The sequence below is a fragment of the Pinus tabuliformis genome, chromosome 6, assembly GCF_031772625.1.
Source record: "Pinus tabuliformis cultivar Carrire ecotype Pingquan chromosome 6, CPIR1, whole genome shotgun sequence".
NCBI classification, from domain to species: Eukaryota; Viridiplantae; Streptophyta; class Pinopsida; order Pinales; family Pinaceae; genus Pinus; species Pinus tabuliformis.
Genome location: NC_142292.1, coordinates 1,462,834,810 through 1,462,853,746, shown reverse-complemented (window position 1 = coordinate 1,462,853,746; position 18,937 = coordinate 1,462,834,810). Strand labels below are relative to the sequence as shown.

The 18,937-nt window shown below is 36.3% G+C and overlaps 1 protein-coding gene across 1 annotated transcript; it reads right to left on the bottom strand.

The window, feature by feature from the left end:
- Nucleotides 1-6,591: 6,591 nt before the first annotated feature.
- LOC149264146 (uncharacterized) lies at nt 6,592-8,013 on the bottom strand. The gene is made up of 3 exons (XM_089389090.1): nt 7,824-8,013; nt 7,614-7,743; nt 6,592-7,502 (listed from the first exon to the last, which is right to left on the bottom strand). The coding sequence occupies exons 1-3, from the start codon at nt 7,954-7,956 to the stop codon at nt 6,785-6,787; spliced, it is 981 nt and encodes a 326-aa protein (XP_089245216.1). The 5' UTR covers nt 7,957-8,013; the 3' UTR covers nt 6,592-6,784.
- Nucleotides 8,014-18,937: the final 10,924 nt, after the last annotated feature.

Here is an 18,937-nt window from a genome sequence, read left to right as displayed (position 1 = left end):
AGGCTGGTTTAAAAAAACGGCTCTGAAAATGGCTTCCGGATGAAGAAGTTATGGCTTTTTGAAAAAAAGTTGTTGAAGTTGCCGACGAAGTGCGGGAATGTGCGGAAATGAAAAAGTCCGCCCCCAAAAAATGGAGACTTGAACATAAGACCTCTACTCTCTTAAAATAGCTTTGAACCAATTGAGCTATACAAAAAATTTGAGAGAGAGAGAGGGGGGGGGGTGCTTTGGGTTGCGTGCTTGCTTTGAGAAAGCTCTTTTTCCCTACAAAACAAAAAACACAAAACCCAACACGGACATGCAAAGAAAACGAACCTTACGGCTCGAAGTTAGCTTTAGCCGAAAAACTAAATATTTTCAAAAATGAACCTTGCGGCTCAAAGTTAGCTTTAACTGGAAACTAAATATTTTCCTCAATGTTTCTGATTTTCCGATATCACCCTAAGGCGCAGGGAAAAGAGCATACGCATGAGAAAAATCCTTCCTTTCTGTTTCTGATTTGCCCAGATCGCACAGAGTCGCAGGGCAAAGAGAATACGCAGAAATGAAAGGTATAGATCCGGTAATAAAAAAGGCTAAATAAACCGAAACCGAAATAAACAGAGAGAAAATAACAGTAAACTGCAAATAAACACTGTATACCTCCAGATCTTAAAAATGACGCAGCTAGGGCTACCGGAAACCTATTTGCGTGAAACGAAAGGGGTTCCTCACTGGAACAGATGCTCCCAACACAACAGAGCAGTCCTCTCGGCCCGAAAGCAGTCAGAAACAGCAGATCTAGGAAACAGCAGTCGGATGCAGTTCTACCGGTTTCAGATTTGGATCACCAACGGACCCGGCCCTCAAATAGCTCTAATACCATGTAGGAATTTACAGGGTAAGTTCCTCAGATAGAACACCAAAGGACACCTCTCACAACCAGATCGCAGATCAATACACCAATATTTTTGACATGGTTAAAACCCTCAAAGAGGGAAACAGTACACGGCCTGAGCCAACGCAGCCACTTTAGGCAATTTATTAATAAAAGAATGAAAATTTACATATGCTTCTCTCATGCACAGATTACCCTACAAATGACCCTCCATGCGCTTTAAATAGAAATCATGGACCAATCGGGTGTCAAGCTACGGATCAAGTGTCAGTAATACTGAGGAGAGAATGAACCGTCGGATCAATACATATCGTGACCGTCGGATTGTAAGTTACAAAATATACAATGGTAAAGAAACACACTTTACCTAACTCTATACTAGACCAAGTTGTACTTAACTATTTCCTATGTGTCGGAATATCCTAACATTCCATTACTTTAAACTCATTCATTATATATCCATATCTATGTTCTAATTAGAATTTTAGTGTGTGTTTAAATCCACTTTTTCCCATTTTGTTCACCCCATTCTTATCTCTATGTATATATTATGCCTTAAAATTTTTATGCTATTCCACTAAAAATAAAAATTAATTTTCCACTTCACCGAATAAAAATAAAATGTAATATGTAAACAACTAACAATCAATTACAAAATCTATCTGGGTGGGAAAACTTGAAAAAAAAAATAGAAAAACTTGGCAGACAAAATTGAATTTGTTTTTACTAAATCTTGGTGGACAAACTGGAATGTAGAATTAGAAAAACTTGTCGGACAACATTGAATTTTTTTTACTAAAACCTGGTGGACAAAATGGAATGCATAATTAGAAAAAATTGGAAGACAACATTGATTTGTTTTTTACTAAAACTTGGGAGACATGCTGGAACATAGAACGATAACTAGATTTTGACATTTGGGTGCCAAAATTGGGCATACTTTTTATCAAGTTCTAAGCTCTCCAAGACTTGGTTGATTTGTTCAACTCCATGTAGAGTATGCCAACGATATCCCTAGAACTTCCCTTAGGGAACCCAATGATAAATTTTTACCACAATCATTTGTGCCACAGGAGAGAAAAGTACAGTATCGAAGGAAACACAGGAAAAAAGAGCGCTCTCAGAATTCATGTTTGGACCTCTGAAACACTTCTTGGAATACGTGGATTTCCTCACGATGAGAGGTTCATTGATTCGTTATATGCCCGACGAAGTGGCCAAGGTTACTTCACTAATGGTTTACATTTCCATGTTGTTCGTTTGGTTTTCTTGGAATGTGGAGGACCACGATCTGCATAGTCTAGACGATCTGCACATGGGTTCTTTGAAAATTTCGTATGTTGTGCCCAGAGATGTAGCTCGTGTATTTGAGGAAGTGCTCAAATGTGAAGGTTATGGTGGCCAGGTTAATCCAATAGGTACATTCCATGTATTTCTTTTGCATTCATAGTTCTTTTCTTACCATTATTTATTTTTCCACTATAGATATCGTATCATTTCCCATTCCTTGAATTAATAAGATACCTCTTGAAATGTCACCCATGAATGGGGGCATTGCTACTATGGAGCTAGGATAACTTGTCCAACATTAACTAGGGGAATTTCTACTAAGAAGCTATGATAGCTTGTCCAACATCACCTATGTTTTAAAGAGTGCAATAATTTTATAGGATGTGCAACTTCTACTTTAATATGCAAAGTTCAGGGTGCTAAAATCACACATCCATTCAAAGCATCTTGATTTCTAATGATAAATGCATTATGCCAAGCTCTTAAAGAGTAAAGTTAATAGTAAATCTCTCTTAGGGAGGAGAACTTTATTCAAGCCATTCAATCCACCTATCAATTTGCAAAGGGTTGTGAGGCTTACTACATGCTTGATTGTGTTCCATACACACATGATAGCATAGAAATGAGTGAAAAGTAGTGTTTAGATCAGGCATATGTGAGAAAAATCTTGCAATTTTGGGTTTGAGGCTTGATATGATCCATCAATCCAACAACCCACCAGTTTGTAATCCCCAAAAAAATTGCAACTGACCCAAAAATTCTTCCAGTGCTGATACACATATATAGTTTGATTGAGAACCAAGTGATTCCAAACATGGACAAGGAGGATGAGAAATTCTCTCAACAAAATTTCAAACTAATTATAAACTCAACATGAAAGGCAAAGAAACATTATTTCCGACTATAATTTTTCTATACAATCCACTCTTAAATCAATTTTTTTTTTTTTTTTTAATGTGCACTCTCAAATCAAAATGATAATTTTTCAATAAAATTTTGTCCAATGAGCATCGCATTGTCAGTATAATTCTTCCCTTCTGTAATCCATTCTTATAAAAATATTCCAGTCACCCATATTTACACCGATGGGCGTTCCTTTGCAGGCTCGGCCTCGATAGATCCAACCAACTAGAGAGTCTGATTTTCATCCTCCTCCCTCCAATGTGAATTTGACAGGTACCACTCTTTATCTAATTTGTTCCTGCACTTTTGTTAACTCCTATTCCAAAAATGGCAATTATCTTTTCTAGCTATGCAGGCAAAGCATATTTGTGAATACGAATAGCTTTCTTTTTTCTGATTGCTCGTAAACCATTAAGAAAACGACACCAAGGCAAAGATCAGAGAAGGTTATTCATGCATTTAATCTATAGATGAGAGCAGATTCATCATTCACCACTGTGAAAACAAAACTAAGGCGCAGATCAGAGTTGAGCTGATTTGCTTCACCCCATCTAGTTAGCTTTAATGACATCGTCCTTTCTTGTGAACAAAGATCTCAAGTACGAATTATCAATGCAGTTTTTCCTTCCAACTCTGTGTAAATTATTATTTTTTCCTTCATTTTATTTGAATATAGTGTTGCTCTGTCTAGATTCTTTATATTTTAACTCGTAAATACCAAGAACCTAATAAGATGAAATTAAATACTCGAATTTTACTCTCTCCTTCTTTGAATGGTCTCATTGGCACAAAATATTAAAATATTTTGCATTTTGGTGTAATTGGATTTTCTCCTAAGAGGGTATTATCGTATAATTTGTATCCTTTCCAGACCAAGCTAGATTGGCCTTGGAAGAAATTTGACCTTCTTTGAAGGCCTACTATGTTGGAGCCCCAATTCTGCATTTTTGACCACCTAAGATTATGATTGAGAGGACACCTTATCGCTGAGATGTGAACAACTTGCTTTGGAGACCCTTGGACTGTCGTGCTACCCTCCACATTACCTTATGAAAAATGGCAATTTCACATGGGTTACATCTACAAGGACGTTGGTGACCACCCATTCTAGATAAAGAAAAATTCTATGCTATAGAGGTGTTGCAAGTTAGAAGACTCTGTGTGCCTAGAATTGATAGAGCCAAACACCTTTGAAGGGTCAGAAATAGTCTGAGCCTTGAGGAGCTTAGCAACATCATTTAGGCCACATTCAAATGACAATAATGTTAACGACGATGTACTCTGTCATGTTTCCAAGCTATAGATGTGTGTTGATAAGGTTTAGAGCAATACCTACTTGTTATGTTTTTTACCTATAGAAGTCATGTGCCAATGTGATATTGGAACACCATATAGTTGCACCTCTATGTAATTCTTAGAAATGCCCTCCAATTCTCTTCCCATTTCCTCCATATCCCAAACCACTATTTAAATACATGATTGATTCCTTCCACTAGTTATAATATGTCGTCACTAGAGTTTACATGTGATCCTATCATATTGCACAATAGCGCAAAACAAAGGTAAAGCCATTTGTACTTCCCAAATCATTGTAAAGCACATGCCTCAGGATTTCTGAGTTATATTTGTTCAAATCTCCCAAGTTCAAACATAGGAGTTTCAACTTCCGTTTTTTATTATGCCCCTAAAATATTGGATACTCGGTCGATTTCATGTGAGGCACTTTTTCTTTTCAACAAAAATGTACAATACGTTGTATGCTTATTCTTCTTGCTTATAGCCTTTCCAGAATTCCAAATCAAATAGACAAGACAATCCATAGTTTGAAATACCCATACAACCCTTTTGAAAATTTGAACTTAGGTGTTTTGTCAACTATATGAACATGTTCACTTCTTTTTGTGAAATTACCATATTTTCGCGAATACGTGGGCCTCCAAGCTAATAGATCACTTTGAAATACAACTTTGAGTTTAAAAGGAGAGTGAACAAAGAAGAAAATCTATTTTGATTTCCTAAGAGTGGCTACTAGTCTTTTGTATTTTTTTCTAGAGATATGCCTTATCACTTTCAGAGTTTCCTTGACCAGCACCTACAATTGGTTACACGACTGGTTACATGATGAATCCGTATGTAACTACCAATATAAATTTGCTATGGAAAATGGAATTAACAATAGATATAGGAATCATTAGACCAACCAAAAGGGAAAAAGGCTTTAGAGAAATATTAGAGGTACATAGGGAAAATGCCTCAAAATGTGTTTTTTCACTAAACATTAGTTTTATGAAATGTATTATTATCTTTTATTTTGTCTCTTTCCGACGTTGTAAAAAACACTGACTTTCGAATTTCAGAAAGAAGGTTTTGGATTTTGCCTTAAATTTAATCGTTTTCTGGTGATATTTTTAAACCAAAACAAAGCTTGAGTAGTTGGTGAAAAACAATATGCATTTTGAATTATTATTTGGAAAAACTAATAAAATTAAACAAGTTAATGTTATTTAAGTTATTATTTATTAAAAAATTATAATTGATTATTTATTATTTATAACTAATTATTTATTTAAAAATTAAAATTATTTATTTTGTAATTATAAAAGCTTAATTTTAAAAAATTTTAAAGTCTAAAATATGCTTCCCTAAATAATAATTTTATATTAACCATACAAAAATTACATTAATACCTTGATGAAAATTAAAATGTTAAATTAATATCTTTGAAAAAATGTCCCACCACCCTAAAATCGAGCACACCATTCAAATAGGCGAATGGGGCTCGATTTGACACCAAAGACTCGGGAGGAAGGAGATTTGACACCAACCACTTTAAAATGATATGACGATCACACCCATCACCTAACGCAATATTTCTGATCACACAAGTGGCTGCTTCACGAGCATCCCATTATCGTCTTTACATTGACCTAAATACGAATATTTATATCTCGAAGATTATAACAGCTACTTATTACGAAATAACACGACCACAAGAATCACAATCCAATGGCGACATATCATCCCAATTACACACTTCACTATCTGAGCACATTTCAAAGAAAGCGATAGCCCAAATTACACTTAAAATAGAAAGAATTCTCTTCCACTAACTTTCAGTTTTTGGAAACATGTTTCAATCCCATAGATAAGATAATAATGGCAATCATACGCACAATCATTCGGAGCAAATCCCAATTACGGAGTCAAAATAGCAACAAATCTCTACCGCAGAGCAATCAGTTCTTTAAACGTATCTCATTCACACATAAGTACCCAAAAATTCAAATTCAAAAGAGCGTACCCAAAATCAATAAAGAGCGTAATCCAATTCGGCAACCAAAATACAAAGGGACAACTTCAAAACAATCAGTTTTGGGAAACATACGTCAATCACACAATTGAGAAAGCCAATATTCGCTGATAACAAAGAAACTCGTCAGTAAAATGAAAACTGACATCATAAAATAATCAATACTCGCACTGTATTGGGACACAACACTCTAAACTCAACTTGCACCATATTCATAGAAATTGAATTTCAACATTAATGGTAATAGAGCTTATTACAATATATGCAAATTAAGCCAATATGTATTCATTACGTTTGCTATTGCTACGAGAGATTATCTATTTATCATGATTCCTATGGGATCTGTCGAGCTTTGCCTCTATTTCTTTTCTCTCACACCTCTTTGGATTCCAACTGTAGTGAGTTCAGTGATTGTGGACTTGAGTCTGTATATAATCGAGTTCATCAATCCCATCGAGGTTTTTTTTGCTACCATCGAAATCTTCCATTCCTTGATCATTGACGAAGCTAAAACTGTCAAAGCACCGCATATTGCTTTCATCGGAACATGTGACTTCAAACTGAATCGCCTCCGCAGCCAATGTAGCAGATTGCGTGTAGAACTCTTCTAGTCCAAAGCCTGTGCAAAATTCGGATATAGAAGAGAAAAAATTATAGTCTGGAGACGACAGATCGTTCAAATCAAACAAACTCTCTGTTAAAGTTGCTGCATCTCCTGCTAAAAGTTCGGAATGTGAGGTTGCCCGGCACTCCACTACAGTCGACATGGAGCAGGTAGGATTTACACCTTCCTTTGCAATGGACTTAGAATCATCGTGTGTGATCAGATCAGACACAGGTAGGTCGGAGGAATTCATGATCGTTGCTTTAATCTTGCACGATTTAGAGCCTGGGTGTGAATTACCGTTGAAGCCGTTGGATATTCCTATTTCAGATTCACTCATCGCCGTTGTTACTAAGACATGATTTTGTACGAGAGGAGAAGCTTTTGACCTTATCTCGTGATTTTCTGTAGTCGATGATTGATTCACGGACGACAGCTTCTTGCCGAGATGAGTGTTCCAGTAGTTCTTGATTTCGTTGGCTGTTCTACCAGGCAGTCGTCCTGCGATCAGCGACCACCTGCATGGATTGTAACGTGCATCACACTCTGCAAAAAGTTCAAAATTTCTAGACATCCCGGCATGTTAATAGAATGAATAAATAAATGATGGTCAGTCATTGTCCGCATACCGATTGCCGAGGAGGCGATGCAGCCGTATAATAAGTTCCTCCTCATCGGGGGAAATGTTTCCGCGTTTGATGCCGGGACGAAGATAGTTCAACCAGTGTAATCTGCAACTCTTTCCACTCCGCTTAAGACCTGCCAAACAAAATTTGTCCACTTATTTAGCTTCTCAATACAAATTTACTTCCTTATTAATGAGATTTTCTGAGATTCACCTGCTTTTGGGGGGAGACTTGTCCATGCACAGTCGCCATGAATTCGAGTGTAGTCGGAAAGAATCATATCCTCCTTTGCAGTCCAGGCCCTGCGGTTGAGCCCTTCTTTTGAGCAGCAAGGAGGCCTACCCATTATTGTAATTATTCCTCTATAATTACGGAGACGATATCTCCACTGCCCGGAAGAGACACACGGTACTGGCATTGTCTCTTTTCTCCTTGGCAGGGCTCTTGAGTATATATACAACCGATTAGATTCTCCTTGCTAAAAGAAGATGGTTATTGGCCAGTGATAAGGAGTTGCGTGCGATCTCAAATGATCGAAATCGAAAGGTTATCGTCTTTCTTTGCCAAAACTCATGTCGAAATGAAATATGATTAGCAATGCTACTATTGGTAAACAGCGGAGATTAAAACTACAAAAACAATTGGATCACGAGATTAGGTGCAAGAAAGCAACCTTTGGAATCAAATAATTAAAGAACTGTAGAAGAATCACATAATTGCCCCGGTAAAAAGTAATCCACTGTCCCCCTGTCAGAGTCGAAATAACACCAATGGCAACGAGGAAGGAGCCGTCTGAGGGTCTTAGGGCGCTCACCTGTCATTCTGCAACCTAACTAATGAAGATTCGAAGGCCTGCATGTTGTGACATTTATTAATAATAATAATAATTTGAATTCACAAAGCATGCTACGGTTAATTTTCTTGAATTCATCTGGCAAATGAGATGGGAGGCACCGGCCGTTCCACCGACATTTAATGTAACTAAGAGCGGGAGGATAGTTTACCTCCCATTCACAACGCATGATATGGTTAATTTTCTTGAATTCATGGCTTATTGTGTTATGGAATATTAAGCTACAATTTGTCTCTAGGTAGATGGTTTATACCACTTTCTGAGTTTGGCTATATTAAGAAGCAATGCCGGGTAGCTGAAGAAGTGAGAGGTCTGCTCAGAATTACACAATGGCCTTAATTCCCCATTAAATAGGCGGCGGTTATCTCACAAAAGACGATGGTGATGGCTTGAGTGCTGGATTGAAGATTGCATTTGGTAATTGGGTTGATCTTTTGATGACTAGAGGAACTTTACCAGAACGAACTTTGGCTAAGGCTCTCTGATTTGTTTGGCTTTGGTTCTTCCTAGCGGCTATAATTGGGTAACATCTATCCCCTGGCTTTGTGCACATATTTTCTCGGCTCGTGGTTGTTACTAGTGTGATCTACGTTTTATGATAGAGTCTTTGTTGGGCACTGGTTTTCCCGCATATGTGGCATCTGGGATTCCTTTTACCTTGGTAGTTCGCCTCTCCCCCAGTCTGGTTGGATCTCAGCAAAGTGATCAGCTTGCTTGGAAGAGTTTGTTCAAATTGTTTTGTTATCTCCCTACCTTGTCCTTGTTTGGTTCAATGATCTATACATTTTGGGACCTACCTGATCTCTGGTAGGTGGAAAGCATGGGGCAATAGAATTTCTTAGTTTTCTAGTAATAATGCTTGTTGCTGAGGGGTTACTATCTATTGGGTGCTATTGGGTGTGTGTGGAGTTGGTGTTTTTTTCATTATTGGTAATCTGTTGGTTTATTGTTTGCTATGGTTAGTAGCTAGTGCATGGTCACCGTAGGGTTAGGGATGTGGCCGACAAAGTCGATCATGAGTCGAGGTGTGCCAAGGTACAGGCTGAACAAGACAGTTGCTTCTCACTATGTGGCTTCTTCTAGTACTCAAGAGGAGATGTAGCGCATGAACCATGTTCTTCAAAACAGTTAGACCTATTTATACTGAGAAGCACCAGAGGACTAGTGTCACCCGCTTCCTGACCCTAAGAAAATTAGGGAAATGAGAAATCAATACATGCATTCTATTACTCTCCACTCGTAGTTAAAAACCTTGGTGGGTCTAGTTTTAAAAGAGAAACACAAAAGTAGAAATGACATTATTTTCCTTCTGAGTGACATTCAGCTGAACCAATGGGAAACGCAGGCATAGTTTAGAAGTTGGCTTAACTTACATCGAGAAAAACAATTCAATATGAGTTACATTTCAGTGCCTCTTACTATGGGCGCGAAGGACCCAACTCCAGTGACATTTTTAGACACCTAATCTGGATAACATGTAATGGTTGTTTCTTTTTGTGAAAACTGAGTAATAACATATACCATCTGGTTTCCAGTTTGGTAGAGTAAGACCAGTAGACCTAATTATCGGTTCTGTAATCTCAAGACTATAGACTATAAGAACCACTTTACGAAGATACAACAATCACAAGCGTAACCTAACGTAGATCACACAGGTCGCTGCTTGAAGAACATAACATTACCATATTTCCATTAGAATACGAATATTTATATCTCGAAGACTATAACAGATACTTTTTACGAAATAGCACGACCACAAGAAGATACGACAATCACAAGCGTCACATAACGTAGATCACACAAGTCGCTGCTTCACGAACATCCCGTTATCACATTCATATCTGGAAGACAATAACAGTTACCTTTTACGAAACAATACAACCAAACGAATCAAAATTTGACTTATCATCCCGATTACACACTTCACTATCTGAGAACAGTTAAGCGATAGTCTAAATTACACTTAAATAGCAAGAATTCTCTTCCACTAACATTCAGTTTTTGGAAACATGTTTCAATCCCATAAATAGGATAATAATAGTAATCATACGCACAGTCATTGACGGCATATATCACAACTACCCAAAATTTCAAAAGAGCGTACCCAAAATCTCGAAAGAGCCTAATCAAATTAGGCAACCAAAATACAAAGGGATAACTTCAAAACAATCAGTTTTGGGAAACATACGTCAATCACACAATTGAAAAAACCGTTTTGGGTAGCATGCGCATATGATTACTCTATCCATAACCGTTGAAGTTAATAAATATTACCATTTCAGATTCACTCATAGCCGTTGTTTTCTGGACTGGGATTGTTACTAGCACATGATTTTGTACAAGAGGAGGAGATTTTGACCTTATCTTGGGATATCCTATAGTCGAAGATTATCGCAGAGATGAGTATTCCAGTAGTTCATAATTTCATTGTATGTTCTTTCAGGCAGTCGTCCTGTAGTCATCGAATATCTACATGAATCGTAACATGCGTCATACTTACAAAATTTTCAAAATGTCTAGACACCCCAACATGTAAATCGGTGGTCTAACAGGATTGTTTTTTGCCTTTGTTTTTTGTCTTGAAAGATTAAATTTGGTAAAAATTTTGTGGAAATTTTTGTAAATCCAAATTATAATTTTTAATTTTTAAAATTTTAAAAAATTCCAATCCAGACAACTCCTCCCTCTGACTCCATAGATACACGATCATCAATCATTGTCCGTATACCGATTGCCAAGGAGGCGATACAGCCGTATAATAAGCTCCTCCTCATCCGGGGAAATGTTTCCGTGTTTGATGCAGGGGCGAAGATACTTCAACCACTACAATCTATAACTCTAGCCACTCTGATGAAGACCTAGAATACAAAATCTGTCCCCACGCACACTCTCACTACACAACCCACTGAACTCATACACACTTTCACACACAACCCACTGAACTCATACACACTTTCACACACAACCCACTGAACTCATACAGACTTTCACACACAACCCACATGGTTAATCAAGGAAATTTGAACCTAATAAGTCAAATTTTGTAGACTCCCAATCAAGTTGTTGCACATAGCTCTAACTATAATTTACTAGATATTAAGTGAATCAAATTTTTTAATATATAATTTTTTAAGAATACGTTATATTTATTATTTTATAATCAACAATATACATTAATAATTTTGATTTTTATATATGCAATAAATTCAAGTTGAATATAGATTTAAGTTGATTTATTTTTTTAATAATTTTTTATATGTCATTAGTATTAATTTAATTTAATTTTATGTTATTTAATATGAAATTTAATTATGGTTTGTTAATTATATTGATAAGTATGTTTATTTTGGAATATACTTTTAAGTTAATGATCAATAATTATTAAGTGGATGATAGAGATTTAATATCCACCAAATATTTTAGAATGTTTTAAGTGAGATACTCGAATCAAAATTGAGATTCATCTCCAAAGTAGTTATGTCATTTTTTCTATTTTAATTAAATTGATTAATTAAAAAGTATCATAACAAATGTGTTTACATATTAAAAATCTTCATAATAAAATGGAGCTAAATCTCTTTAGTGAAAAATCTTGTCCCATATTTTTTTCAAAGTATATATGTTTCTTATCTCTGGATTTTTTTAATATTTAATAATAATAATAATAATAATAATAATAATAATTTAAAATAAAATTATAATTTAACTTATTTTTGTAATTGTTTTAATAAATATTTTATTACTTATTATAAATAATGTCTACTGTCATCCTGATCATTTAAATTCTAAAACTTTTTTATTTTTTAACTTATTTATTTATAATAACTTATTATTGATTCATTTATTTATGATAAAATAATAAATTGTAAAATGTAACATTATTATTTTTAATAAAAATGAACATTTTATTATCCTCAATATAATTAATAAAACTATGTAAAATTAAATTAATAGTAAAAGGTAAAGTTAACATAATGAGGGTTATTTCTATTTCGAACATAACCACGTAGAATTTGTTCATGGTTTAGTTAAAGTCAGATAGACTAAAACAAGGGAGCCACTGTCGTAGCGGCCGTCCCTGCCGGGGTTGAGAAACTCTGGTTCTTTGACAGAAAGTCTTTCATTGTCTGTCACATACCCAGTAACCTCGCATGTAATAGTAGGGAGTTAGAAGTTTTTATACAATTACCACAAGTAATTAATCAATTCACAACTCCACAAATCATCATTAACCATAGATATACTATTCATTATTACATCAAGTAAATTGCCATCAAAGACGGTAAGTTTCATAACCATTGCATAACCTTTCACCACCACTGTAATAACATAAACTGCCTCATGAATCCTTGCATCCATTTCTTGATATCCTTAAACATATTAGATAATCATGTACCAAGACATTATAGTTGTCACATAAAATAAAGAACCATCATCAACAAGGACTCATCATTATCAATGGACACAAAAGGCAATCACACCATTTGAACACCAATTTACCCTGGAAACCCCGTAGGGTGAAAACCAGCAAACGTTTAATCTTATTATTAAACGCTCGTGAGGGTTTTCACCCCTCACTCAATGGCTTATAAGGCATTCCATCCCTTAACCATTGTTATTTAATTCATTACAATGAACTATCATTAAGCTGTCTCATAACTAGCTAAAAGCTAATACAATTTCCATGTAATCTTCCACTTACATACCGCCACATGCAACATTCCTTGTGGCATAATTGTTCTAGCAATGGACAATACTGTAGCTTGAACTCATCTGCATGGACAAATAATCCTTTTCCTGCCATAATGTTAAACATCACTTTCCTTTGGCACCATCTGCCATCAATGCAGTGATCAACAATCTTGGCAACAAGATTAGTTACAATATTATTTAATCAATAATCAACATCTAAAGAGATCTTTTAATATCTACTCATGTGCATGAGCAAGCATGACATAATAAGAATCTTGGCAACAAGATTAGTTACAATATTATTCAATCAATAATCAACATCTAAAGAGATCTTTTAATATCTACTCATGTGCATGAGCAAGCATGACATACTAGCTAACCAGTACATCTATTCAAGTAAATTCTTGTTCTACTTTTCACAATGCTTATACACACTGGTACATATCTTTCTCTAAGAGATCTAATCATTAGTTTTGCAAGTCCATGTTATCATTATCAACATTGACATCATGATTTCATATATAATAATCATATTATTTAGCATTTTCCCTTGGCTCAAGCACCTATTCGTAGAGGACAAAACATTAAGGGATACCCTTGAAGGGACTAACTACAACATCAGTTATAATCTACTTACATGAAAATTTACATAAACTTTTACCAAAAGAGCTAGTCTTTTAGCCATTACTTTTGCTGCCTGCAAAGATGTAAAGCAAACTAACACAACTTGTTGTCTCTTCCTGCATTCATATGTATACCCTTTCTAATGAAAGCTAGCACAAATCTCATGTGCTTACACATCTTGTTCAAAAGAAACTAAGATAATAGTTTAACATAAGGTAATCACATATCATTTTCCTAAAGGAACATGACTCAATAGCTCTGTCCATACAAGAACATACCTCTATAACACGATGGCTAATCCTTAGTGCATCCCTTAACTTATCATAATCATCCTTCTTTGATGTGTGTAACACATATCCCCTTTCTTAGTATTCTACCATATAATTTAGGATCCACATGCATTGTGACTAACTAGATAACACTCAATGCACCTAAGCGGGCTGCAGTCACGGTATAACAGACTTCTATATAAACTTGAGCATTTGATAATATGAATCAAATAGGCTCGCTTCATATATTAATTACCTAGCATTGAACTCAGCTCTCGCTGGAAAAATAATGCAAAACAGTAAAACGTGTCTACATGGAAGAATTTGCGTTTTCCATTAGTCAACTACGCACATACATATTTTTCCTAGCAGAAAAAGAGCAAGATACTTATCTTTTTCAGTTGTACCATCGACTGAAAAACAAACGCATTATTCCTTTGGTCGGAGAGAAGCAACTGGGAGCCCGGTTACCACATCTTGACGTTCTGACTTCGTTGGAGCAGCAAACTGCCTGGCTATTAATCTCACGTCGGTGGCTTTAACAACGATTCGTGTCAATATACGACTCTCTACTGTGGCACTAACGAGCAATCATGGGTTCTTGAGTTTTGACATCTACAATGTCTCCACGGTTTCCACACAACACAGTGTTCAACAAACAGGGTTCCGTGGCAAATCTTCCTGCAACAACATTTCTTCTTCATGTAGCTGCCTTAACATGTCAACTAAATACCTTAGCGATGCGCATTGGCATGGCTTAGAACCTTCCAACAGGCGTGTAGAGAGGCAGCGATACAGTCATAAGAGTTTCTGCCAAACTTGATGCTATTCAAATACCTCTCTCCTTCTACATCGAAAACTCATATATCCAGATACCATACTTCATATCGGTAAGCTTCCATCGATCCAAGACTGGCCTGCCAAATAAAATCCGGTGTTTAACAAAATCAAGATACGATCCCTCAAATCCGCAAGCCTATCCGAATAAAAACTGGGCATGGAATTCTATAGTGGAATGCCATTACTTCACCGCCAAATCAGTCAGCGTAGAATACGTGACCATCACTCTGCTACCCCACACGTAATAATTCCCCAGGCCACGTTAACTCCTCGTTTCCTTCATTCTCGTTCAGTTCCACAACAGCCAAGAATCAGTTAATAACTGATTCGTAAATTGAAATTACTTTTACGTGGGGTTAATCATGATAGGGATATTACATTGTCTTTAGAGCAGTTCTAAGAAGTTCTCATATGGTTAACTCCTCGTTTCCTTCATTTTCGTTCAGTTCCACAACAGCCAAGAATCAGTTAATAACTGATTCGTAAATTTGAAATTACTTTTACGTGGGGTTAATCATGATAGGGATATTACATTGTCTTTAGAGCAGTTCTAAGAAGTTCTCATATGGCACACTCGGGTTTAACACCTAAAACAATCTTGAATTATGCCACTGTATGGTTACGACCATGGAGCTATGGTTTTAATGTACAAGCATGAATCTAGAAACTGTGTGGTTACGGCTATGCCCAAATTGTATCTGAATGGCTCAATAGAAAGCCTCAATCAGTACTCAAGATAAAATATGACTAAGTTTGTGAATTCAGATTATAGAGCATATTCCTGTGAGTATGTTTGTGAATTAAGATTATAGAGAATATTGTTGTGAGTAAGTTTGTGAATTAAGATTATAGAGAATATTGTTTTAAAACTATCAAAACAATCTTACCATATCATAAAATAAGAAAAATACTTTAAAACTATGAAAACAATCTTACTATATCGGTTCACTTTGAGTTTCTAAAAGTAAGAAAAATACATTACAAAATTTGCAAAGTTGGATATTCAAGAAATTCTATCCATAAAGTTGCGTTGTGAAAAAACCTTATCATATTTTTAGTAAATTCTATGTTATAGGTTAATATCAACAAAATCTTACCATTTTTATTAGATTTGATTTATTTTTCATGGACACATAAATAAATCAATTGTCTTATCTTAATCATACCATTTGTAAAAGGATGAATGATATATTAGTGTAGATTCGACACTATTTTATACTAGTTTGAAAGGCTTGTTAAGATTTCCGCATGCCATCTTCATCCATTGGTGGGCAGATCAGTCTCGGCCACTTGGTCCACACGCGTTACACTACAGTCATCGTTCTTTGGACCATGACCCTCTAGGGTTTAAACTATATGGTTACAACCATGAAGCTCTCAAGTGCTTTGGGGTTTAACGAAGATGACAAGCCTAAATCTAGGCACTGTATGGTTACATCCATGGCACGCTGGGGTTTAAGACATACAACAATCTTGAATCATGCCACTGTATGGTTACGACCATGGAGCTCTGGTTTTAACGTACAAGAATGAATCTGGAAACTGTGTGGTTACGGCTATGGCACTCTGGTGTTTAACACAGACCACAAACCCGAATATGGCCACTCCTTTATTGCAACAGCCGATGAAATCAAAGTTAAATCAGAAAATGTCAAATGAAGTAGATAAACAACAAAGTATACTTTTCCAAATTGTATATGAATCGCTCAATAGAAAGCCTCAATCACTACTGAAGATAAATTATGAGTAAGTTTGTGAATTCAGATTATAGAGCATATTCCTATGAGTAAGTTTGTGAATTAAGATTATAGAGCATATTGTTGTGAGAAAGTTTGTGAGTTTGTGAATTTAGATTATAGAACATATTCCTGTGAGTAAGTTTGTGAGTTTGTGAATTTAGATTATAGAACATATTCATGTGAGACCCGTTTTGAGCAGGAGCGTGAATAGGAGGGCCTAGACCCATTTTGAGTAGGAGTGTGAATAGGAGGAGCATGAACAGGGAACGTACCAGAATGATGCAAGAACTTGGAAAAATCCACCAGAGGCTTGGGAAGGCTCAGAGTAAGTGGGCGTAGCCTTGATCCAATTCCTCTTTGAAAAATCTGAGCCACCCACCTAAGAAAATCCTGGTTTCAGTGGCTATTTGTTGTGAAAAATCTCAGGTACCCACCTGAGACAAATCGAGTGGTTTTAGTGGCTGTGCTGAGATCTTTGGGACTTTGGGTTTGTGGGACTCTGTTCCACCATGTCGATGTATGGGCGAGATCCGTGGGGAGGAGCCCTGGAGATCAATGCCGATTCAGCCACGGACGATGACAGGAGCAGGAACTTGCAGGACTTTGACAAATCCGCTCTTTCCAGGCAACTAGATGAGACTAAATAGGGTTGGCTGTTGGGGCCTAGAGAGCAACAGAAGAAGAGGTATGTGGATCTGGGATGCATTGTCTGCAATAGGACTGTTTTCAAGTGGATTGTTATATCAATTTATTGTCGGGTTCAATAGCCGGACTGGTGACTCTTATTGTCAAATTGGTGCCCAGACCTAAACATTCTACTCCGCCTCCTGATAGTTATACCAAGGCACTTCACAAGGCTCTGATGTTTTTCAATGCATAGAGATGTAAGTTGGGAGACGCAGTGTTTTACATCTGGCTTTAAATTTTATCTTTTTCCAATGCAATTCAATTTCTGTGTTACAGATTGTCCTATAAGTCCAAATTTTGCAGTTTTTGCATGGTTAGGTAACCTGCTTCTCTTTTCCTATATTGATCTTTGATTCTCCTGGGGAAATTGTTGTAGCGATGTGGCTACAATATAGAATTCATTTGGCTATAGTATAGGACCGATTTGTGTCAAATTGTGGTCTGTATGGTTGATGAAAAATGGTGGTCAATATAGTTCCTTGAAAGCTGGTAGCTAATGTAGTCTTATCAGGGTTCAAGGTTTCGTTAAAATAAAACTTTCATGTAGTACAGAAGAAAGAGAAATTTCCTGAAAAGGTGAAGAATGCAAACCTAGGCCTAGAGTCTCCAAACTGTAGTATATGCAACAACGGATTAGAAGGGTTTTAGATGCAACATGCTTGGAATATAGGGCCATGCAACGATATGCAATTCAAGCAATGGATTAGTATTATTTGAATTCCTATATCTGAATAGAACCATGAAGACATTTGTAACTGTGGATGAACATGGTAACCACCTAGAGAATGAAAAATCTTGCCCAAGCAAGGCATGAGGCAATTATCAAGAGAGAGCATAATTCCCTTTCAAATAGCATTCATAATTTCCTTTCAAATAGAATTCCTATGCTACAAGAACAGCATAATGGCTTGCCTGCACAACATACCTGCCTTGACTATGCATGTGTTTACAATATGTAGGATGATTATTGTACATCTTTTCTGCACCGACAATGATTCTCACTAATTGTTGCATGCCTTTCTTTATGATATAGGATGATTATTGCAGGTCTTTGTTGCACGATGAGTACCACAAGAACCTTTTTTTCTATGATATATTATGATTATTGCAGGTCTTTGTCGCAGGATAAGTTCTTGTAATAGAAACAACCTGAACCTAGCCTGTCTCATGCTCGGGCTGAGTTTGTGGCCTGTCTCATCCTTGGGCTGAATTCGGGCTGAATTTTCGTTTGAAAGAATAGTGTTGAATAACCTCTCTGTGTTGTTGGTGGAATGTTGGCGGTGAGTTTGTGTTTAAAAGAACAGTACTGAATAAACTCTATGTTGTTCGTGGAATATGTGTTGGCTCTGAAGTGAAATACTGGCAGGTGGTGAAACACTGAAGTGAAACACTGACAGGTGCTCCTTGGTCTACAACCGTGGCAATGGAAAAAAACTTGGCATAAAATCATTTGTCCCAATAATTGGTCACAGAAAACAAATTTTGGATAAAAGCAGTGTCGCAACATTTCTGCAACTGGACTTTTCATAAAATAACAATGCACATCGTAATATGCCTCGAAACAAGTGAGCTTTCTAATAAGAGGTGCATATGAAAAGTTTGGTTAAAATGTCATTGCACGAA